The 25,010-nt window shown below is 43.7% G+C and overlaps 1 protein-coding gene across 3 annotated transcripts in view; it reads right to left on the bottom strand.

Annotated features, from left to right (window-relative positions):
• Positions 1–25,010, bottom strand: part of LOC141128836 (arylsulfatase D-like) — a 96,294-nt gene that overhangs the window by 52,468 nt on the left and 18,816 nt on the right. For 2 of the 3 annotated variants that reach the window (XM_073616390.1, XM_073616391.1), the window contains exon 2: positions 19,810–19,840. In XM_073616390.1, the coding sequence (XP_073472491.1) occupies positions 19,810–19,832 (23 nt within the window). In that variant the 5' untranslated portion in view covers positions 19,833–19,840. Of the gene's footprint in view, positions 1–4,479; positions 4,615–19,809; positions 19,841–25,010 lie in introns of all 3 variants that reach the window. The other variant, XM_073616389.1, reaches the window with a different exon arrangement.

Raw genomic sequence — 25,010 nt, 5'->3', positions numbered from 1 at the left:
CATAAACCAAATACAAGAAATATTAATGAAAACGTGATAGGTGACACTAACCAACAAATATAACTAATCCAGTAGAGATAAAAAATATTATATCATATAAGTGAAAATATGTTCATGATGGCACATAAATGTGACCTCCTAGCAATTTAGTAAACCTCGCAATCATTGAAAAAACGTTCCATCATATAGTGCAATAAATAAATAAATAAATAAATAAATAATTTAAACTGTGTGCAAACAATGCTCAGAAAAGTGACAGTGTGCAATGGAGTATTCCAGTCAAATGAGTCCGTACCCCATACTACATACAAAGTGACAGATGTGCAAAAACGTCCATCCAACTAAAAATAACATAAATGTCCCAAACAGTTTTGTGCAAACAGTGCTATACACGGAAAATCCTTGATATAGCTAAAATATGTGACAGCAACGGTTTAACATGCGGCCGTTGCAATTAAAGTGCTCAGCGTGGGTGACATCACATGTGTCTTCGTGTGCATACACACAAGTGGGTAGTGGCCCCTTACCTTAGGGTAATAGGGCAAGCGCATATGATCAGCAAGCCTTTGGGGTGTCCACCTAGGGGCTCCAACGCGTCCCTCACAATCCTAGATCCGAGATATGGTTCCCTCAGATGTAGTGCAGGGGGGTATATAAAGAGCAGGAAGGATCCCAATAGTGTAATACCGTTTGATCAGATAAATTTTATTTAAAAAATAAAGGTACTCACATCATAGAATAAAAAAACAGCGATTGTATCCAACGAGCGGCGAGCTCGTGAGCCTCTAACAGTGTCTGCAGCCTGTCTCGTCCCTACGCGTGACGTCACACCTCACGTGACTTCATCAGGGATTGGTGAAGGTGTGACGTCACAGACTCATTTGACTGGAATACTCCATTGCACACTGTCACTTTTCTGAGCATTGTTTGCACACAGTTTAAATTATTTATTTATTGCACTATATGATGGAACGTTTTTTCAATGATTGCGAGGTTTACTAAATTGCTAGGAGGTCACATTTATGTGCCATCATGAACATATTTTCACTTATATGATATAATATTTTTTTATCTCTACTGGATTAGTTATATTTGTTGGTTAGTGTCACCTATCACGTTTTCATTAATATTTCTTGTATTTGGTTTATGATATAAGATTTGACTCTAAGATCTTTTATTTCACTTTTTTGACACATGTTTGCTTAGTGAGGATTAGCGCAGCACCACCTATTTATACATATTCATTGTGAAGGTCAGGTGTGTTCCCAAATCGGTGCAAGCAGCTTTTCCAGTTTTAGCCATCTTCCATATTTGATAGCGCGGGAATAACTTTATCATTTCTAGTTTAACTCGACCTATCACCAGGTATGGAAGGCTTTCCGACGCATAGCGGCAGAGAGGGGGTGGCAGCCCGAATCTCCTTCAGTCTCAAACATCTTGGAATTTCTCCAGCAGGGTCTGGACAATGGCCTGGCTTATAATTCTCTGAAGGTCCAGATTTCCGCCCTTTTGGCAATGACGAATTCCAGGTGGGCATTAGATCCTGTCGTGATCCGTTTCCTGAAGGCAGCCATTAAAATCAGACCTCCCCTGAAGTCCTACTTTCCTAAATGGGATCTGACTCTGGTCTTAAAAGCTTTGTTGGCTCCTCCTTTTGACCCGACATCATCCTGTTCTTTATTTCATCTAACACTAAGGATGGTGTTCTTGACGGCCATAGCCTCGCTAGGAGGTTTTCCGAATTATGCGCCTTTTCATCCAGAGAGCCTTTTTGTGTGATTTTTCCCGACAAGATTGTTCTTAGACCAGTTCCTAGCTTTCTACCAAAGGTCTCTACTGCTTTTCACATGAATTGGGAGACTGTTCTGCCAGCCTTCACCGTGGACCAGTTGCAGGATGAGTGGAAGAAGCTAGACTTGGTCTCCTCTATTTCAGCTTACTTGGAGCGGACTGAGGAGTTTCGCAAGCAAGATCAACTGTTCATCTTCCCTTTGGGACCTAAAAAGGGCATGGCGGCTACACCTAGGGTTGTCTCATCCTGGATTGTGAAGACCATCCAGATCGCTTACGAGTCTCTGGACCTTTCCTCTCTTGCAGAGATCAGGGCGCACTCAACCAGGGGCATGGCAGCACCATGGGCAGCCTATGCAAAGGTGTCACCCGAGGTAGTATGCAGAGCAGCGAGTTGGAGCGCACCCAACACGTTTATCCAGCATTATAGGCTAAATGTAGCCCTCTCTCCTGCAGAAACGTTTGGTTCTTCTGTTATTTCTGCGGCTGTCAGCCATTAAATTTGTTTAAGCAGCAGTATTATCTCTGGCTTGTTTTGTTCTTTCCCTCCCTTATCGAAGGTTGCTTGGTACATCCCATAGTAGGCTGACATGGGGAGGTCCAGGAATAAGGAAAATTGTTGCCCATACTTACCGTAATTTTCCTTTCCTGGATCCTCCCCATGTCAGCCGGGGATTCCCTCCCTAGCTTCGGTCGCGAGGATGGGTATTTTGAACACTGGGCTGGTCCGACAGCTGCCCTTTATGGGCTAGAAAAAAGGTGGTCCTGGAGGGGTCAGAGGGGGCGGAGCTGAACCATAGTAGGCTGACATGGGCAGGATCCAGGAAAGGAAAATTACGGTAAGTATGGGCAACAATTTTCCTTAATATGTATGTATATATATATTTTTTTTGTATTATAGGTTGTTTGGCACATGTAATAGGGAGCTGTAAAGCCCCCTTCTTAATTATACTTTGAATAATGTTTTGCATAAATTGAGTTTTGGTTATGGGTAGGTAAGTGGGTGGGCTTTTTCCTTTTTTTTTTTCTCTCTTTTGAAGAGGACATGATCAAGGATCCGGTGTGTTTTCTCGGGGTGAGGTTAGTGTGGTGTATGTTAATGAAAAGATTCATATAGATATATTGTGCAATGTGTATTTCTATGTTGTATGTTAAAATTTGTCTTAATAAAGAAAAAGTGATTATAAAAAATAAAAAAATCTATTAACTTCACTAACAGATTCGTTTACTGTGAGCATTGTATAAACTGTATGTAGCATCAGCGTTATGTTCCGGCAGTGGGATGGATGATGCAAGTATAGCGCCACCACAAAGATTGTTTGGAGTAGGCTAGAAATAATTGAAACAAAGTGGAAATTAATATATGATTTTCAATTTTGAGGAACGATCCATCTTAGGACAGGGCCTAATAATAAGGTTTACCTGTAGGTAAAAATTAATATCTCCTAAACGTGCACTGTTTAGGAGGTATTCACCCTGGATGCAGCCGGTGACATCCGGCATACTGTGCCTGACCTTCAAATCACTGTGCCGTAACTGAGGGCTCCTGCACATGACGTCATCGCGGCTCTGGCCACTCACACAGCCGGAGTCCGCAAACCTGGAAGAGAGACTGAGTGGAGATGGAAGCCCTGGAGGACTTAGTTTTAAGGTAAGTATTTGATAATGTGCTAATATGCGATGAAAACTAGCACATTATGCTTTTCTGCAGGGAAACTTTTTTTGTTTTTTTTTTATTGCAGCTATTTACCACTGCTTTAATTAATTATTTTTGAAGGGTTAATGGCCCTTAAGCTGGGAAGTCTTTAAAGGAAGTAGTTGTAGCTTTCTCCTGGCCCAACCGATGAAGGACTATCAAAACATATTAGGGATAGAATGAGCTGGACAGTGGTATGACCAAGCAGCAGAGATCTTTAACCCACCACTGATGAGTGCCATCCCTGAGCGAGTAGCTACCAAATAAAGACAGCACAGTAATCACATTATAGGTTTCTAATTATATAACTAATTAATAAGATGACATCCATGGTTTCCAACTTGTATAGACACATGCAGAAATTACAATTGGCTAATATGGAGGTGTTAAAAGTGACCCATGGCCTTAACTGTCAAATGGTCTTACTGCTGGAGAACAGTGACATTAACCACACAGGGATAGTCCAAAGAAGGGAATTCAACAGTATTTCATTAAGTTTCATGTATTTGATTGCTAATGCAATTGAACAATTACTATAGATTGGGTGGGAGCAGCAGCAATAGGTCTTAGAACATTATTGGGGGTAAGATATAATATAAACTCACAAAAGCAATGGGATGTTAGTGATCTTGTATGAAAATAAAATTATGAAAATCTTACCTTATTTATTTACTTCAGGTACTTACTGTATATAGCGCCATCAATTTTGCACAGTGCTTTACATATACAGTATATTGTACATTTACATCAATTCCTGCCCTCAACATGTTTACAGTCCAAGGGTTCTACCTCACATTCATGCATACACATACTAGGGCCAATTTAGACAGGAGCCAATTACCCTACCTATGTCTTTGGAGTGTGGGAGGAAACCAAACTATGCAGAGCAGGCACAGGGAGAACATGCAGACTCCAAGCAGGTAGAGCTATGATTGGGATTCAAACCAATGACCCCAGTGCTGCTAGATGGACATAGTAACCACTGTGCCTACCTTATTGTGTCATTTCCATAACAGCCAAGGTCACCGATACCAAGATCATCAGCCAACATCAGCACAAAGTTGGGTTTAGAATGTGTTGCCATCAATAATATGTATTTGGATGATTGTAAGATTAACAGAAAAATCCTGTAAAAGGAAAAATGTTGTTTATTGTAAAATATTGCCTGCAAAGAAAGCCTGAAAATCATTTTTTTATTTTTGGAAGCACATAAATTATTTTTGTGCATATTGCATATATTGTAAAAATATGTACAGTGGAACCTCGGATTGGGAGTAACGCTGTTTACGAGTGTTTTGCAATACGAGCTGTTTTTAAAAAAAAATCCTGACTTTCTTTGTGGGCGTTGTCTCACAAGACGAGCAGGATTCAAGCCTCTGGGGTGTGCAGTACCGCATTTGGCCAGAGGTGCGGGGGCTCGGTGATGCTCAGAGACATTCGGAGCTGCTCGGAGACACTCAGAGATGCTCGGAGACACTCGAAAACACTCCGTTCACCAATTGTCTCCGAGCGTCTCGGAGTTGGCTCCAAACATCTCCGAGTGTTTCCGAGTGTCTCCGGCGCCCCCGCACCTCTGGCCACATGGGGTACTGCATAGCTGTGGAACGGATTATCTAAGTTTTCATTATTTCCTATGGGGAAACTAGCTTTGATATACAAGTGCTTTGGATTACAAGCATTCTTCTGGAATGAATTATGCTCGTAATCCAAGGTATTACTGTGTATTGTATTTGGGATGCACATAACTAGACACATGCATTTTAAGCAAATATTTCCTGAACAAGTAATTGCATTCCTGGGCTGATTAAGCCTTCCACCAGGAACAACATTAAGCTATTGGTAAAGATAAAGACATCTAAAAAGAGAATTCATGTTTTTGTCTCTTTATAAAAAAGAAATAATGAAATACTATTGCTGACCTTGATCTGAAATGCTAGTTGCCAGTAACAGAAACCAGCTAAATTTCAGTACGCGTATATCCCTGTTAGGGTAACTTTTATCTTACCCAGAGTTTAACTCATGAAAGCAGTTTACTTGGTTAAAGTGACTCTGCAATAACTCTCCCTGTCCCTATTATTCCCAAATGCTGGGTCACTCTAAACTGGCAAAGTTGGCTATTATTATTATTATTTTTATTTCAGTTACTTATATAGCACTGTCAATTTATGCAGTGCTTTACATATACATTGTACATTCACATCAGTCCCTACCCTCAAGGAGCTTACAATCTAAGGTCCCTAACACACATTTATACATATTAGGGTCAATTTAAACAGAATCCGATTAACCTACTAGCACGTCTTTAGAGTGTGGGAGGAAACCGGAGTACCCAGAGGAAACCCATGCAGGCACAGGGAGAACATGCAAACTCCAGGCAGATAGTGTCATGGTCAGGATTTGAACCAGTGACCCTTTTGTTGCTAGGTGAAAGTGCTAACCACTACACCACTGTGCTGCCGATTATGGAGGCAACCTATCATAGTGTTGGGCCAATGGAAATGCGTGTGGGGAAAGATGGAGCGGGCAAGCTCCAACACTAACTGTACAAACAAAAGGCAACCACCCCAACCTATGACTAACCTTTGCAGCAAGGAGCACTTGGAAGACAAAAACAAAATTCCCAGTTCACTTACCAACTAGCCTGCAACAAAACCAAACTGACCCTGTGTAATAGTTCACGTTAAAAACAAGGGTTTAGTCACACACATTTGCAAACATGTGTAAGCCACAGTGGCCACATCAAGGCACCCCAAATAATGCAAAAGTATGCAGCTAATCCCCTTGTTTTTAACGTGAACTGTTAGACAGGGTCAGTTTGGTTTTGTTGCATTCTAGCTGGTACGTAAGCTGGGACTTTTTGCTTGTTTTTTTTTTGTGTTGCCCTTCCATGTGCTCCTTGCTGCAAAGGCTAGTTATAGGTTGGTGTGGTTGCCATTTGTTTGTACAGTTGGTGAATTGGTAAAGGGATGCACTGAATACCTTCCCATGCATCCCTGTACCTTTAAGGAGGGGTGGGCTCCCTCCAGGTAAACCTTCCCTTAATCTTTCCACTGCTATATGTGCTCCAACTTGGCAGACTCTCAAAATGATAGAGTTAGAACCTCAGTACACGTGGGAGACCTGACATGGCCACTGCGGCTTACCCGGGTCTACACATGTTTGAAAATGTATATGACCATACTTACCAACTGTCCCGAATTTCCGGGACATTCCCAGGATTTAGACTCCTTTCCCAATTTTATTATTTTCCGGGAAATGTCACGAGCAATTCACTTTTTCCCGATTTTTCGCCGCCGCTAGAGGTCCGCGGCCTCCACAGGCCACCATTTTTAAGAAGACCAGAAGTGAAGTGGAGCTGGGTGGCTACAATAGAAACCGAGCTGCTGTGGCGCCGCCCACCTCTGACCCGCTCCGCCCCACTCCTCCCCGCTGCCTGTCTGTTATGGAAAGGGGCGGGGTGGGCGGTGGTTCTATTGTAACCACGCGGCCGGTGGAGACATTATTTTGTTGCCCCTTGGCCTTCTATAATGGCAGTGGATTCACCACTGGGGACTCCTGATGTGAGGGGGGCTCCGCTGAGGACTCCTGATGTAAGGGTGCTCCGCTGGGGATTCCTGATGTAAGGGGGGACTCCGCTGGGGACTCCTGATGTAAGGGGGGCTCCGCTGGGGACTCCTGATGTAAGGGAAGGCTCCGCTGGGGACTCCTGATGTAAGGGAAGGCTCCGCTGGGGACTCCCTGATGTAAGGGGGGCTCCGCTGTGGACTCCTGATGTAAGGAGGGGCTCCGCTGGGGATTCCTGATGTAAAGGGGGCACTCCGCTGGGGACTCCTAATGTAAGGGGGGGCTCCGCTGGGGACACCTGATGTAAGGGGGGGACTCCGCTGGGGACACCTGATGTAAGGGGGGGACTCCGCTGGGGACACCTGCTGTGGGGGGGCTCTGCTGGGGACTCCTGATGTGAGGGGGGGCTCTGCTGGGGACTCCTGATGTGAGGGGGGACTCTGCTGGGGACTCCTGATGTGAGGGGGCTCCGCTGGGGACTCCTGATGTAAGGGGGGGCTCCGCAGGGGGACTCCTGATGTGAGGGGGGACTCTGCTGGGGACTCCTGATGTGAGGGAGCTCCGCTGGGGACTCCTGATGTGAGGGGGGACTCCGCTGGGGACTCCTGATGTAAGGGGGGCTCCGCTGGGGACTCCTGATGTAAGGGGGGGCTCCGCTGGGGACTCCTGATGTAAAGGGGGGCTCCACTGGGGACTCCTGATGTAAGGGGGGGCTCCGCTGGGGACTCCTGATGTAAGGGGGGGCTCCGCTGGGGACTCCTGATGTAAGGGGGGACTCCGCTGGGGACTTCTGATGTAAGTGGGGGCTCCGCTGGGGAGTCCTGATGTAAGAGGGGGCTCCGCTGGGGAGTCCTGATGTAAGGGGGGCTCTGCTGGGGACTCCTTATGTAAGGGGGGGCTCCGCTGGGGAGTCCTGATGTAAGGGGGGGCTCCGCTGGGGACATCTGATGTAAGGGGGGCTCCGCTGGGGACATCTGATGTAAGGAGGGACTCTGCTGGGGGCACCTGATGTAAGGACAGACTCTGCTGGGGGCACCTGATGGTATCTGGTGGCAGGCGACGTGGCAGGTGATACGCTCAGGGGTTCCACTGATTCTGGATTATGGTGAATTGAATGATTTCATTGTATATTACAATGTAATAATAGTAATAATGCGCCCCAATCATCCTGACACCATAACAACCATGGTGCTGGAATGATTGAAGAGCTAACACCAGGTGTTTGGAGTATCTTTATCTGCTGATTTGTTTGCCCCGCCCCCTAATTATAATAAGACTCCACCTACAGCCAAAAAAGTGTCCCTATAATTTTTTTTACTATGTATGACTAAACCCCTTGCTTTATAAAGTGAACTGTTAGGGTCAATTTAGTTTTGTTGCAGGCTAGCTGGTAAGTAAGATCCAACACTACCAGGACATGTCAGAGCTTTTTTTTTTTACCTTCCACTAAATTGGAGTTTCATCAAAGGATATTGAGCACAGGGCATATACAGTGTATATTGGGTTCATTGGGTCACGTCTGGTACTCCATGTATGCACCTTTACCCCTATAGGCTCAGATAGTATCTGGTGGGAATAGCTACAGGGCATGTACCTTTGGTTTGAACATATGTGGCTGAATGTGTACGACATTTTACCCTCTATATGATTATCACTCTAACCCCTGGAAAAGAGTTAAATTGAAACACACTGCTGTATTGAGTTCATGGTAAGATCTGCTTATATGCTGGGGCCATGTGGACTATGGAGTGGTTTAACAACATAACTACTTGAAGGTTTATTACCAGGGCTTTTTTTCAGCAGGAACGCGGGGGAACGCAGTTCCGGCACCTCCAGCTCTGAATGTATGTAATGGCAAGGGGTGCTGGGGTTTACTGGTGGGTCTATTGATGCTGGCTGCTGGGGGATCTATTGTTGCTGGAGGGGATCTATTTTTACAGGGGGAAAGTCTATTGTTGCTGGAGAAGTCAGTTGTCTCTGGTTGGGGATCTATTGTTGCTGGGGGGGGGGGGGGGCTCTTATGCTACTGGGAGACAATAGTTTCTGGAAGACATCTACTGTTGAGGGAGAGGTCTATTGTTGCTAGCTGTTCAGAGTCTATTGTTGCCGGGGGTGCTCCATTGTTGCTGGCTACAGGGGATCTATTTTACTTCCTATCAGTAACAAATTACATACAAATGACTTAGCAACACAAATTGATACTTGGTTCTATATCCATTACTGAGAGGTGGGTAGGGGGTGGAACCCAGGAATGATGCTCAGAGGTGGGTAGAGAATGGAACCAAGGAATGGTTCTTGGAGGTGAGTAGAGAGTGGAACCACAGAATGGTGCTCGGAGGTGGCTAGGGAGTGGAACCAAGGAACGGTGCCCGGAGATGGGTTGGGAGTGGAACCAAGGAATGGTGCTCGGAGGTGGGTAGGGGGTGGAACCAAGGAATGGTGCTCGGAGGTGGGTAGGGGGTTGAACCAAGGAATGGTGCTCGGAGGTGGGTAGGGGGTGGAACCAAGGAATGGTGCTTGGAGGTGGGTAGGGAGTGGAACCAAGGAATGGTGCCTGGAGGTAGGTAGGGGGTTGAACCAAGGAATGGTGCTTGGAGGTGGGTAGCGAGTGGAACGAAGGAATGGTGCTCGGAGGCGGACACAAGGGGTGACTTGGAAGGCGGGAGTTCCTGCACCTATTCTCTGAGAAAAAAAAGCCCTGTTTATTACTATATGTCAGCCATAGCAAATGATCTATTTCATAGAAGCATGTTTATTACAATTATGTTCAATAAACTATAGTGTATTTATATGTAAATACTATAGAGAGTTTTTACCTCTTCTTAGTGCCTCTAATATTCCCATCACAGTCCTGTGTATCTGTGTATCTATAGGGATGTTGGCTCACTGCAGCATTGAATAATCCTTCATTTTGGTTGCATGACATGTTAGAGCTTTACACAATCAGAATAACCTGATATTTGAGCATAGAAGAGGTAAAGAAGGCTGCTGGTGGCATGGAGAATCCTTAACATCATAGGTAACAAAGGTGATATATTTATTATTATATCATTAAATGCATTTTTTAAAATGTATAAATCAGATCAATTTGACTTCTTAACATCCTCTTGCAGTCCCTTTATAGCAGAACTCAGACTGACAGAGAGAGAAGCAGCACAAGGGGCCAATCAGCTGTGATGCAGTGTTCATGTGCTAAAAAGGGAATGGCTGATAGAAGGAGAGAGCAAAGTGACAGAGAGATGAGCTCATCAGCCTGCTGCTTCTGCATTCACTGTTCACAGGCTGGGAGAGGGCAAGTGTAAGTGTTAATAAAGTGCAGTGGAGAAAAAAAATAGACAGGGCTGCACTGTTTGACAGGACTCTGTAAATCTCACGACTGGATGGACAGAAATATAAATTCTTCAGTGTATGAAACAGTTTGCATACATGTATTTCACAGTTTGCCGGGAGTTCAGCTTTAAAGGCAAAACATAGTAAACCTTATTTTTATTATCAGGTTGACTTCAGTGAAATAAAAATATTGATGAGTAGTTAAAGAGACAGATAAGAAATAGATAAGTCTTGAAGCAGCATTCATGAGATACTGCATAGGATAAAATTGCACTAGATGTGGCCATGGATTTTAACCACTTCAGCCCCGGAAAAATGGCAGGGCAGTACAAACCCCCCCAAATGACCCCATTTTGGAAAGTAGACACCCCAAGGAAATTGCTGAGAGGCATGTTGAGCCCATTGAATATTAATTTTTTTTGTCCCAAGTGATTGAATAATGACAAAAAAAAAATTACAAAAAGTTGTCACTAAATGATATATTGCTCACACAGGCCATGGGCATATGTGTGCACCCCAAAATATATTTAGCTGCTTCTCCTGAGTACGGGGATACCTCATGTGTGGGACTTTTTGGGAGCCTAGCCGCGTACGGGGTCCCGAAAACCAATCACTGCCTTCAGGATTTCTAAGGGCGTAAATTTTTGATTTTACTCCTCACTACCTATCACAGTTTTGAAGGCCATAAAATGCCCAGGTGACACAAACCCCCCCCAAATGACCCCATTTTGGAAAGTAGACACCCCAAGCCATTTGCTTTGAGGCATGTTGAGTCCATGGGATATTTTATATTTTGACACAAGTTGCGGGAAAGTGACAAATTTTTTTTTTTTTTGCACAAAGTTGTCACTAAATGATATATTGCTCACACAGGCCACGGGCATATGTGGAATTGCACCCCAAAATACATTTAGCTGCTTCTCCTGAGTATGGGGATACCACATGTGTGGGACTTTTTGGGAGCCTAGCCACGTACGGGGCCCCGAAAACCAATCACCGCCTTCAGGATTTCTAAGGGTGTAAATTTTTTATTTCACTCTTCACTGCCTATCACAGTTTCGGAGGCCATGGAATGCCCAGGTGGCACAACCCCCCCCCCCCCCCCCCAAATGACCCTATTTTGGAAAGTAGACACCCCAAGCTATTTGCTGAGAGGCATGGTGAGTATTTTGCAGCTCTCGTTTGTTTTTGAAAATGAAGAAAGACAAGAAAAAACATTTTTTTTTCTTTTTTCAATTTTCAAAACTTTGTGACAAAAAGTGAGGTCTGCAAAATACTCACTATACCTCTCAGCAAATAGCTTGGGGTGTCTACTTTCCAAAATTGGGTCATTTGGGGGGGGGGGATTTTGTGCCACCTGGGCATTCCATGGCCTCCGAAACTGTGATGGGCAGTGAAGAGTGAAATAAAAAATTTACGCCCTTAGAAAGCCTGAAGGCGGTGCTTGGTTTTCAGGGTCCCGTACGCGGCTAGGCTCCCAAAAAGTCTCACACATGTGGTATCCCCGTACTCAGGAGAAGCAACAGAATTTATTTTGTTGTGTAATTTCACATATTCCCATGGCATGTTTGAGCAATATATCATTTAGTGACAACTTTGTGCAAAAAAAAAAAAATTTGTCCGCAACTTGTGTCACAATATAAAATATTCCATAGACTCGACATGCCTCTTAGCAAATAGCTTGGGGTGTCTACTTTCCAAAATGGGGTCATTTAGGGGGGTTTTGAACTGTCCTGGCATTTTATGCACAACATTTAGAAGCTTATGTCACACATCACCCACTCTTCTAACCACTTGAAGACAAAGCCCTTTCTGACACTTTTTGTTTACATGAAAAAATTAAAAAAAATTTTTTGCAAGAAAATTACTTTGAACCCCCAAACATTATATATTTTTTAAAGCAAATGGCCTACAGAATAAAATGGTGGGTGTTTCATTTTTTTTTTTTTTCACACAGTATTTGCGCAGTGATTTTTCAAACGCATTTTTTGGGGAAAAAACACACTTTTTAAAATTTTAATGCACTAAAACACACTATATTGCCCAAATGTTTGATGAAATAAAAAAGATGATCTTAGGCCGAGTACATGGATACCAAACATGACATGTTTTAAAATTGCGCACAAACGTGCAGTGGCAACAAAATAAATACATTTATAAAAGCCTTTCAAAAGCCTTTACAGGTTACCACTTTAGATTTACAGAGGAGGTCTACTGCTAAAATTACTGCCCTCGATCTGACCTTCGCGGTGATACCTCACATGCATGGTGCAATTGCTGTTTACATTTGACGCCAGACCGACGCATGCGTTCGCCTTAGCGCGAGAGCAGGGGGGGACAGGGGTGCTTTTTTTTTTCAATTTTTTTTTCTTTATTATTTTTTTGCTTTTTTATCTTATTTTTAAACTGTTCCTTTCATTTTTTTTTTAAATCATTTTTATTGTTATCTGAGGGAATGTAAATATCCCCTATGATAGCAATAGGTAGTGACAGGTACTCTTTTTTGAAAAAATTGGGGTCTATTAGACCCTAGATCTCTCCTCTGCCCTCAAAGCATCTGACCACACCAAGATCGGTGTGATAAAATGCTTTCCCAATTTCCCAATGGCGCTGTTTACATCCGGCGAAATCTAAGTCATAAAATGCTCGTAGCTTCCGGTTTCTTAGGCCATAGAGATGTTTGGAGCCACTCTGGTCTCTGATCAGCTCTATGGTCAGCTGGCTGAATCACCGGCTGCATTCTCAGGTTCCCTGTTGAGACAGGGGAGCCAGAGAAAAACACGGAAGACGGTGGGGGGGGGGCATTCCCTCCCACTGCTTGTAAAAGCAGTCTAGAGGCTAATTAGCCGCTAGGATTGCTTTTACATGAAAGCCGACCGCTGGCTGAAAAGAATGATACCAAGATGATACCTAAACCTGCAGGCATCATTCTGGTATAACCATTCAAATTCGTGAATGGCGTACCTGAAGACAAAAAAATGGTTAACAATAAAGCACAGTAAACGGTAAAGTATAAAAAATTGCATACCTGAAAAGCAAACATGATAAAACATAATAACAATAAAACATTGCAGAATAGAATACAGTAAAAAAGAGCAGTACAATAGAGAGAGAAGAGAGAGAACAATAAAACAACAACTATTTTTTTTTATTTTATATATTTTTTTGTTTTTGTTTTTTTTTACACTTTTTTGTAACCGGTTCCAGGTTCGGGTCTTTCAAAATGCGATGGCATCTTGGGAGACCCTGTGAAAGTGTGCCTAGTCTGTGCAATGCTGTACCCTACGCTAATACTCAACTAGTGCATGGTAGCGTTCAAAACATTCACAAATGCAAAGACCAGGATTGTCAGGACAGGGGGGAAAATAATAGCGAGTGTCACGCCTATATCCACTCTTGCTGCAGACACGACATCTTTTTTGGGGGGGTTCGTTGGGTAGGGGTACTCGGGAGGAAATAAAGAAAATGCCTCTCATGCAGCCGACTGCATTTGGTTGGGGATGTGAATGGGGGAAGTACGGGCGCTGCAGAAGTGGTGGGTTCCCAATTAGGATTGGCAAATGCAGCAGGAAGGGCTCTATGGGCACGACGGGCCTGTTTGTCTTCTTCTTGGTGGCAGCGGGACACTACTTGTGCTTGTCACCTCACCAACTTGAACTGCACTTATGGGACTCGCCACGTCACCAAGTGTTACTGCAGCGCTGGTTTGACTACGACCGGGGTGTACTAGGCCGCTGGTGCTTGCCAGTTCACCAAAACGCTACCAAAAAAACTGTTAGCGATCACAGGGATCAGCCCTGACTCTGCGAACGCTGCAGTTATGCGTTTAGTGTTTTGTGACAGTGATCGATCGATAGTGCACTTGGGTGGGCTGGGCCGGGCGGAGGGGCAAAACGCAGGTTCTAGCAGGTATCTGGGCTAATCCCGCTAACACTGCGTTTTTGGGAACCCTAAACTGCTGGGCACGCTAGTATAGATCTGATCGGATCAGATATTGATCCGTTCAGATACTATACCACTAAGGGAGGTGTACGGTACGTGCGTGGGTGTTAGCGGTACTGGCGCTAATCTGACGCTGCCTGGGGCTGGTGCTTGCCAGTTCACCAAAATGCTACCAAAAAAACTGTTAGCGATCGCAGGGATCAGGCCTGACTCTGCGAATGCTGCAGTTATGCGTTTAGTGTTTTGTAAGTGACAGTGATCGATCGATACTGCACTTGGGTGGGCTGGGCTGGGCCGAGGGGCAAAACGCAGGTGCTAGCGGGTATCTGGGCTGATCCCGCTAACACTGCGTTTTTGGGAACCCTAAACTGCTGGGGACGCTAGTATAGATCTGATCGGATCAGATATTGATCCGTTCAGATACTATACCACTAAGGGAGGCGTATGCTGCGTGCGTGGGTGTTAGCGGTACTGGCGCTAATCTGACGCTGCCTGGGGCGACGCATATCACCGCTGGGCGATTAGGGGGCTAAACCTTTATTCGGTAATAAACGGCGGGTGCCGACACTATAAAAAAATAAACGAACTAACCAGCGTCACCCGTAACAGTTATACGGTGATCAGTGGTGAAAAGGTTAACTAGGGGGCAATCAAGGGGTTAAAACCTTTATTAGTATATGGGGGTCCCTGTCGCTATAAAACGCTAACGGCGAACCTAAATATTTACCTCCCTAACTAGCGTCACCAGCGACACTAATACAGCGATCAGAAAAATGATCGCTTAGTGACACTGGCGACGGGGGGTGATCAAGGGGTTAAAACTTTATTAGGGGGGGTTAGGGGGGTACCCTAGACCTAAAGGGGGCTAACACTAACTGCCCTACCACACTAACTGTCACAAACTGACACCATGCAGTAATCAGAAAAAAAAAAACTGCTTGGTGTCAGTGTGACGGGGGGGGGGGGAGGGGTGATCGGGGGGTGATCGGGGGGGAATCGGGGGGGTAAAGGGGGTGTAAAGTGTGCCTGGCATGTTCTACTGTGATGTGTGTGTTGTGCACTCACATTACAGTCTTCTCTCCTCGGCGCCGGAACGGAAACTGCCGAGCCGAGATGACATCATTTCCTCTGCCTCTGTGTACTACACAGAGGCAGGGGAAGATTCCGATTGGCTGGGAGCGATCGCGAGGGGGGGGCCATGAATGGATGGTCTCCCCCTCATCTCCGATCGCTGCCAGACCAAAGCCGACTGCCTCGGGCACCGCGGGGGGGGGGGTTCGATCGGACCCTCCGCTCGCAGGAAGGCAATCATGTACCAGGTACGTGATTTTGCCTGCCCGTGCCATTCTGCCGACGTATATCGTCGTTAGGCGGTCGGCAAGTGGTTAAGGCCAAGCATAAGAAAATTGGCCGTTTCTTGCGTTAACAAGAAGCAGATTATTTTATTTATTACAGGTACTTATATAACGATGTCAATTTGCGCAGTGCTTTACATATATTGTACATTCACATCAGTCCCTAACCCTCAAGGAGCTTACCACCTAAGGTTTCAGATTCTGCATTAATGCTAAACCTAAAAAAATTGAAAAAAAAAGCCAACAACACTCCTTTGCACAATCAAAAATTTCATAATAGAAACAGCTACCAAAACTCGCTGACACATTTTGAATAAAAGTCCCTAGATGTACCCAATTATAATTAAAACCTTACAATATATAGTATGTCCTGTTGACACCCATGTCCTGTTTTTGAGTCATACTGCAATCCCAGAGAGGAACAGAAACACATGAACACAAAGGAAAATTGCAATTACAAAATAAAGTTTTTTTTTTAGTTATTTGGATTTTGAAACAGAACCCACTACTGTAAATACTTTCATACAATTGATTATTTTGCTGCCACCTTGTGTCTATTTACTTTTATTGCGTTTGATATTTATTTATTTATTAATTAATTTATTTATTTATGCATCTCACAGTAAAGACCTATTAAAACAGGTTGTATTCATATGTTTGGTTCCATCACATACAGTGGGGACGGAAAGTATTCAGACTCCCTTACATTTTTTACTCTTTGTTATATTGCAGCCATTTAAGTTCATTTTTTCCTCATTAATGTACACACAGCACCCCATATTGTCAGAAAAACACAGAATTGTTGACATTTTTGCAGATTTATTAAAAAAGAAAAACTGAAATATCACATGGTCCTAAGTATTCAGACCCTTTGCTCAGTATTTAGTAGAAGCACCCTTTTGATCTAATACAGCTATGAGTCTTTTTGGGAAAGATGCAACAAGTTTTTCACACCTGGATTTGGGGATCCTCTGCCATTCCTCATTGCAGATCCTCTCCAGTTCTGTCAGGTTGGATGGTAAACGTTGGTAGACAGCCATTTTTAGGTCTTTCCAGAGATGCTCAATTGGGTTTAAGTCAGGGCTCTGGCTGGGCCATTCAAGAACAGTCTCGGAGTTGTGAAGCCACTCCTTCATTATTTTAGCTGTGTGCTTAGGGTCATTGTCTTGTTGGGAGGTAAACCTTCGCCCAGTCTGAGGTCCTGAGCACTCTGGAGAAGGTTTTTGTCCAGAATATCCCTATACTCGGCCGCATTCATCTTTCCCTCGATTGCAACCAGTTGTCCTGTCCCTGTAGCTGAAAAACACCCCCGCAGCATGATGCTGCAACCACCATGCTTCACTGTTGGGACTGTATTGGACAGGTGATGAGCAGTGCCTGGTTTTCTCCACACATACCGCTTAGAATTAAGGCCAAAAAGTTCTACCCTGGTCTCATCAGACCAAAGAATCTTATTTCTCACCATCTTGGAGTCCTTCCTGGAGTTTTTTTAGCAAACTCCATGTGGGCTTTCATGTGTCTTTCACTGAGGAGAGGCTACGACAGGCATATGATAGTAATGAGTATCTAGTGTAGAGAGTTGACACCAAAAAAACAGCAGTAAGCCCCTGTGCTTCAACGCGTTTTACTGTTTTGCTTTGTCAGGACACACTTGGTGGTAGTTGGAAGGCAAAGTCTCACTTGTCAGCATAGAAATATCTCCACATGGAGAGCTCCCAGATGATCACCCAGGAATCAACGTGTAAAGCAGGAGGCAGTTTCTTACTAATACCAGCGACCGTGTATAGGGCTGATGGCATAAAGATATATAGATATGAATATAAACTCATATGGTTCTCTGGGGGAGGAGATACACCGTAAGTATCCAGATAATTAAAGGGGGAGAGTAATAGATTGGAGAAGGGGAGAACAAATAACACCCTTTCACCTATTTTCAGTCCATAGAAACAGGGGCTTCAACAATAATCCATATGGAAAGATATATATTCCTTCCAAACTGGATATATCGAACTCTCCTATACCTGCCCACAGTCAGTATAACTATATAGGCTCCATAGGTATATTTAAACAGGCCATAGTAGTATGAGGTTCAGTGTCTCCCCCAGGAGCAACCAAACCACCTAAGCCTAATGTTATAGAGCCATTTATTCCAAACTGCATCATAGAGGATCGCATCCTGTCTTTCGTAGTTGTTATTCTTAACTAATTTACTGCAGGAGTCATTTTATTGAAATATGTCAATACATTTAGATAAAGTGCACCTGAAATATCTGGTATATTCGTTAATGCGGCTTCTAAGCAGTGGCTGCCCCCCTAATCCATACGCCCGACCCCTAATCTACATGCAGGGCAGGGCGCCAGACGCATGGATTCAAATGTTGTTTTTTTTGGAAGCACAGGATTAGAGGCTGAGGCTCTAATTGGCTTCAAAAAAGGGTGGGCATGGGGTGCAGAGCACTGCGCCCTGAGCCCACCCAGTTGTGAGACAATAGCAAATTAATATTCGCTATTGTCTTCCTGTTTCTTCTCCCGGCGAATCAGGAAGCAGCTCCTGAGACCCGATTGGCCGGGAGTCTTAGAGCAGACCGGGAAAACAAGGACAGCTACGAGCAGAGCAAGAACGATGGGGGCAAGCTCGGCAGCAGTGTGCGGTGGCGGCAGTGTGCGATGCGGGTTGTGCTGGGACTTCTCCATGGATCAGATGAGGTAGGAGCAGTTATGATTGAAGCACACATTTTCTATGATTTCTATATAGAGAAGGCGGCGGGTTGAGAGAGGAGAGGCGAGGCGTGGTGGGAGTGTTGCAACTTTGGTTGGTGGCCAAGGTGCGAGTGAGGGGGGGATGTTTGTTTGCCACCCCCCCCCAAAAATACTGAGCACCAGCCGCCACTGGCAGAGTGGTGAAGGGAACTAAGGGTAACAAGAAAAAAGGTTGCTGTTTGCCTTGATAAAGTGCCTGGACATCTAGATGCATGGAAATCATGGTTTGAATTGCTTTTTGGTTGTAGAAGTCCGTAGTTGCCTATGTTTCTGAGGTGTTAATCCTTTGTTCCAGCTGGAAAGTCTGGGTATATTGGTATATTAGCACTGAAGTAATTGGCAAGGAATGCAAAGGGAATTTGGGCAAGGGAAAATTCTGAGCTTCGACCCTTAGTGCGGCTGCCTGCTATAGTTGGTAAGGTTTTTTTTTCAAGAGGTGGGGGCATAGGTGGCATGAGAGAGGTTTTGCTCAACCTGGACTGACTGTTTAATTTTAGCACAGGCAGGAGCATCCTTAAATAGTCCATCTGGCGCCAACTTGCACTGTGCGTGCGCCCATTCGCGTGCATGCATTCCCCTGAGCAATCCTCTGCAGAGCTTCCTCCACTGGGGACCGGATCAGATTCAAAAAAGGTATACTGATTTCATCTTTACAGGGCTAGATAGGTTAGTGTTAGACCATGGATGTCAGTAGATGCTGGGATTTTAGTGTTAGGCTGGACTTACACTTTAACTTCCTGTCTCATAGCCAAACAGGAAGTGAAAGGAAATCCTTGCACCCCCAGGTCACCAGAACTAGTGTCCCCATTGGAAGATATCCCCACTATTACTTTTTTGGGGACAACCCAAAATATGGGATTTTCTTTCACTTTCAATGATAATGGTAAACAGGACAAATAGAGAGGGTGAATCTCCTTAACGGGGGCACAGACAGCAATAAAAACTGAAAGGGGTCTAATCCATCTCTACTCTATCCAAAACGAAAAAAAAAAGTTTTGCCTTTAGTTATACTTTAAGTCATGGGTTATTATTCCTTTTTGTAATAATTTCAGAGCCCCAATCAATTGCGTAATATATCTCCATACATTGTGGACTCTCAAAATCCTCCTCATCACCATTCATATTAGGTACCAGTATGACTTCAAAAGATGTCAATAAATAATTTTTTCCTACATGGATGGCTAGGCACAGAACCACTGTAAGAATAAAAAACGGACTGAAACTTAAGGAGTCACAAGACCTAAGTGGTGACAGGGTCTCTTTACACTGAATAAGACCAAAGACCAAACTGAAGCTTGTCAAAAAGTGAGTCAGATGTCAGAATAAGCTAGTATATTTAGAAAATCCCTTGTGGAATTTGTTAGTGCTTACCAGTGCTGTGTTCTTAATGGCATTATTACATCTGAAAGAAGAAAAAAAAAGTGTTATAACAACGTTAATGTAAAAGTCCAACCTTAGCTAATACTTTTTAGTTTTGGATATGGAGGGGACGGCTTTGAACCTCTGTCAAATATTTATTACTGTTTGGGTCCCACCTTTTTATACCCTTACTTCTCACTGTGTTAAAACAACATATTTTTATTGTGATTTGGTCTCCATCTAATGCCGCGTACACACGAGTGGACTTTACGGCAGACTTTGCTCGGCGGACTTTGTCGGCTCCTTGCGCCGGACTTAAAAAGGGACGGACTTGGACACACACGATCACTGCAAAAGTCCGCTGGTTTGGAACGCGGTGACGTACAGCACGGACGACGGGACTATAAAAAGGAAGTTCAAGCCCCACTACGGCACCCTTTGGGCTCCTTTTTTACTAATCTTGTGTTTATCTCGTGTTAGTAGAAGTTTGGTTAGAGACGATTCGCGCTTCAGCTTATTTCGATCGTTTTCTGCGGTTCAGTTTGTGCTTGTGAGGTTTGTATCTGCAAAACAAACAGAAAGTCCAAATGTGCTGAGACCACCGCCATCAAAACTACAATATGGAACCCCTTATAGTTGTAGAAATAAGACCCTGAATGCGGAGGTGGCACAATGCGGACATGCTTCCCGTCAATCGCCCCGACACAGTTGGGAAAGTCCCAACGGTCAGCGAACTGGGAGGCCAGAGTCTGCCATTCCTGTGTACTGGAAGGAAACTGTGGAGTGAAAAAAAAAAATTAAGATAAGGACTTTTAAACATAACTTGGATATCAGATTACACAAAAACATTAGTGAACAACAGCAGTCAAACATTATTAATATGTGTGTTTGTAATTTAAATTTTAAAAAACATAAGGCCCACTTATAAGATTAATCACCCCCTCTGATGGCCCATTGATCAATTTGAATGTGGGGGGGGAGGGGTTCTAATTAGAGTTCAAAACACACCTGACAGTTTTAAACATTTGAGGAGTGGGGGAGGGGTTCTAATTAGGTTAAGAAACACACCTGACAGTTTTAAACATTTGAGGGGTGGGGGAGGGGTTCTAATTAGGGTCCAAAACACACCTGACAGTTTTAAACATTTGAGGGGTGGGGGAGGGTCAAACAAGACAATGGAGCAGACAATATACATTGTTCAAGGGACTATAGGCTAGAGATATAAATGGACCCAGGATTGCATGGTGGGGAGGTTATTACTGCGTGTTGGCCAGTTCGTAACCTGCCTTGCAGGCCGTTCTGGTCCGCTCGTTCCTGATTTTCAGGTCGTTCTTCATAGGCCTTGCTGTTCTTCAGTGTGTTTGTTACAAGTTTGTTTGTTTGACCAGCCGACCGTTTTGAAGCCATGTCGCGTGGACGTACTCGTTCTCGGGTTCATGCTGCGTGGGGACTTGGTGTTGGGGTTAATACTTTGACCCGAGTCCAGTCCATGAACAGGGCGAGGAGGAGCTCATGGATGAAGAATTGGTTGCGCCAGCGTGACCAATTCTCGCACATGCCTTTGCTCCGTGAGCTCCGTGAGAATAATCCTGAGGATTTCAGGAATTATCTCCGGATGACGGACCCCGTTTTTGAGTGTCTTCTGGCTATGCTGACCCCCTATATCAGCAGGCAGGATACCTGCATTAGGCAAGCCATCAGTGCGGAGCAGAGGCTAGTTGCCACATTACATTACTTGGCGACTGGGAGAAGTCTTCAGGACTTGAAGTTCTCGACAGGCATCTCCCCCCAGGCTCTGGGGATCATAATCTTAGAGACCTGTTCTGCCATCATTCAGGTCCTGCAGAAGGACTATATGAAGGTAAGTTTTCTCCTTTAACATCACATGATATGTATTAAATGTTTGCTAATGTATAGTCTAAATGTCCTCCTTACCTAATTACCATGCTTGGAATATGCTGTGAATGTCCCCTTTATCTTCATGCATGCCTGTTTTTGGACATTAATCGTTTATTGCCCTACATGCATATTTACCTTCAATAACCTCCCCACCATGCAATCCTGGGTCCATTTATATCTCTAGCCTATAGTCCCTTGAACAATGTATATTGTCAGCTCCATTGTCTTGTTTGACCCTCCCCCACCCCTCAAATGTTTAAAACTGTCAGGTGTGTTTTGGACCCTAATTAGAACCCCTCCCCCACCCCTCAAATGTTTAAAACTGTCAGGTGTGTTTTGGACCCTAATTAGAACCCCTCCCCCCACATTCAAATTGATCAATGGGCCATCAGAGGGGGTGATTAATCTTATAAGTGGGCCTTATGTTTTTTAAAATTTAAATTACAAACACACATATTAATAATGTTTGACTGCTGTTGTTCACTAATGTTTTTGTGTAATCTGATATCCAAGTTATGTTTAAAAGTCCTTATCTTAATTTTTTTTTTTCACTCCACAGTTTCCTTCCAGTACACAGGAATGGCAGACTCTGGCCTCCCAGTTCGCTGACCGTTGGGACTTTCCCAACTGTGTCGGGGCGATTGACGGGAAGCATGTCCGCATTGTGCCACCACCGCATTCGGGGTCTTATTTCTACAACTATAAGGGGTTCCATATTGTAGTTTTGATGGCGGTGGTCTCAGCACATTTGGACTTTCTGTTTGTGGATGTGGGGAAGAATGGCTGGATGTCTGATGGAGGAGTCTTTGCACAGACCGAGCTGTGCTGGCGTCTCCAGACTCGTGGCCTGGGATTGCCACCTGATGACCAGAATGTTAATGGACTCCCCTCAGTTTTTATCGCTGATGAAGCGTTTGCACTCGGTGAGCACTTGATGAGGCCGTTCCCCCAAAGGACACTCACCCCTGAGAGGAGGGTATTTAATTACCAGCTGGCCAGAGCAAGAAGAGTTGTGGAGAATGCCTTTGGGATTCTGGCCAGCCGGTTCCGTTTGTTCCTTTCAGCAATAAATCTGGCGGACTATAAAATTAATTAGGTCATACTTGCTTGCTGCATCCTACATAACTTTTTACGTAGACATTCTGCGACATATATTACCTCTGTTGGGCCTGAGGCCGGACTTGTACAAGATGAAACAATGACAGGCCTAGAAATTGGCCGTATTGGCTTGGCCCCCCGAACCGCACGTCAAGTGCGTGAACGATATGTGAATTATTTTAATGGTCGGGGGGCCATTGCTATTCAACAAGAGATTTATTTTTTTAAAAAAGGAAAATAAATACATTTTTAAAAAATATCTTGTTTTTATTCTTGTTTGCATTTAGTTCTGGTCTGTCTCCTAGTGCACTTGTAGTAGTGGCAAGTGCATTTACCTTTAGTTAATAAGGCCCTTTGTCACTCTAACCACACCAAAATTTAAAAAACATATTATTGAGAAATAATTAGCCACACACATTGTAGTAGTAAAAACATTTTACTGTGTGCACATTGAAAGGTGCATTTTTTCTTTTTTTTTTTTTTTTTCTCAATACTTTTTTTTTTTTAAAGTAGTTTTTTATTATTTTCTAAAAATTTCGTTTTTTGAATAACGTTATTAAAAGACATATTTCAACAAAAATTGACCTTGTTTAAAATCTTAAAATTCACAACAGTGTTTAGAAAAATATACAAAAAAAAAAATCAAAGAACTTACAAAGTTCAACATTTTGAGAACGGTGCTGGTGATTACACCCTTGTAAATCGTTAATTTTTCAGATGCTCAAAATTGAGTATTACAAAAGGGTCAAGTCAACATGTGCTATCTCCCATCATAGGTGAGCAATGTATGTGTTTTGTGTGTGCAATCCCTTTGTTCCTCTCACCACTAAATAATTTTGAGGATGAAGGGGTTGCAAACACAAAACAAGTACACTGATAACCCATGATGGAAGATAGCACATGATGACACACCTTGTGCATCATAAAAAATTTTTTTTAACCAAAAAAATTTAAAAACACATTTCAACAAGAAACAAACTTCACAAGGAAATGAAGAACATGATTGATGTTTTTAGGCAAAACGTTATTATATTCTGCCCAAAACATCAATCATGTTCTTCATTTCCTGTTGCATGGAGTCCAGGCGAAGTTGCATGCTGTGAATTTGGCCACGCATTTTATCAATTTGGCTATTCCACAGCATTAAAAAGAAAAAATTGTGCGCTTGCATATATTTGATCTATATTACTATATAATTATCATAAGTAGATAAATAAATGAATAAACACCATCAAAATTGTTGTAAGTGAATTAGAAAGTCGCTATGCTGCACCGCAAACAGCAACATATAGGTCAAATATTGACCATTCCATTTATATATAACAACAATAAATTCACAAACTTATGTGCAAAAACAGTTATTCCACCCAAGTGCAAAGTCATAAGTGAAAAAGTTCAAAATTGCGTCCTGAGTCGCAAGAAAAACGCATATCCAAAGTTCATAAATTGCACTCCTTAGTGTGTATAGAGGAATAAGGGGACGTGAAGGGGCTTCCAACCACCAGTGGATCCAAAGGTTGATAACAGATGTATCCTTACCAGACGCGTTGGTCCTCCTTTATAGCAAGGTCTAAAAAGCATGCAGATTTAGCCCTCTGCAAGGACAGGAGATGACAGCTCACCACACAACCGGGAATGATTCCGACACTTCCGCGTTGATGTAAAACCTCCCTCGTTTGGACTCGTAGGTAAAGGAAGGGAGAAAAAAGAAAACTCCAATAGTGTAGTATATAAAAAAGGGGAAATTTTATTGCCTCAGACAGCTAGGCACCTTACAAAACATCCAAACTATAAAAGCCGGCAAAATATAAAAACAACAGAGACGCCCGTGCTAAATTACATGAGGTTCTATGGCGATCTGGCGTATGCGGAAGTGTCGGAATCATCCCCGGTTGTGTGGTGAGCTGTCATCTCCTGTCCTTGCAGAGGGCTAAATCTGCATGCTTTTTAGACCTTGCTATAAAGGAGGTCCAACGCGTCTGGTAAGGATACATCTGTACATCTGTTATCAACCTTTGGATCCACTGGTGATTGGAAGCCCCTTCACGTCCCCTTATTCCTCTATACACACACTAAGGAGTGCAATTTATGAACTTTGGATATGCGTTTTTCTTGCGACTCAGGACGCAATTTTGAACTTTTTCATTTATGACTTTGCACTTGGGTGGAATAACTGTTTTTGCACATAAGTTTGTGAATTTATTGTTGTTATATAT

The sequence above is a fragment of the Aquarana catesbeiana genome, linkage group LG02, assembly GCF_042186555.1.
Source record: "Aquarana catesbeiana isolate 2022-GZ linkage group LG02, ASM4218655v1, whole genome shotgun sequence".
Classification (NCBI taxonomy): domain Eukaryota; kingdom Metazoa; phylum Chordata; class Amphibia; order Anura; family Ranidae; genus Aquarana; species Aquarana catesbeiana.
The sequence above is the reverse complement of the archived record's forward strand: the minus strand, read 5'-3'. Positions and strand labels throughout refer to the sequence as shown.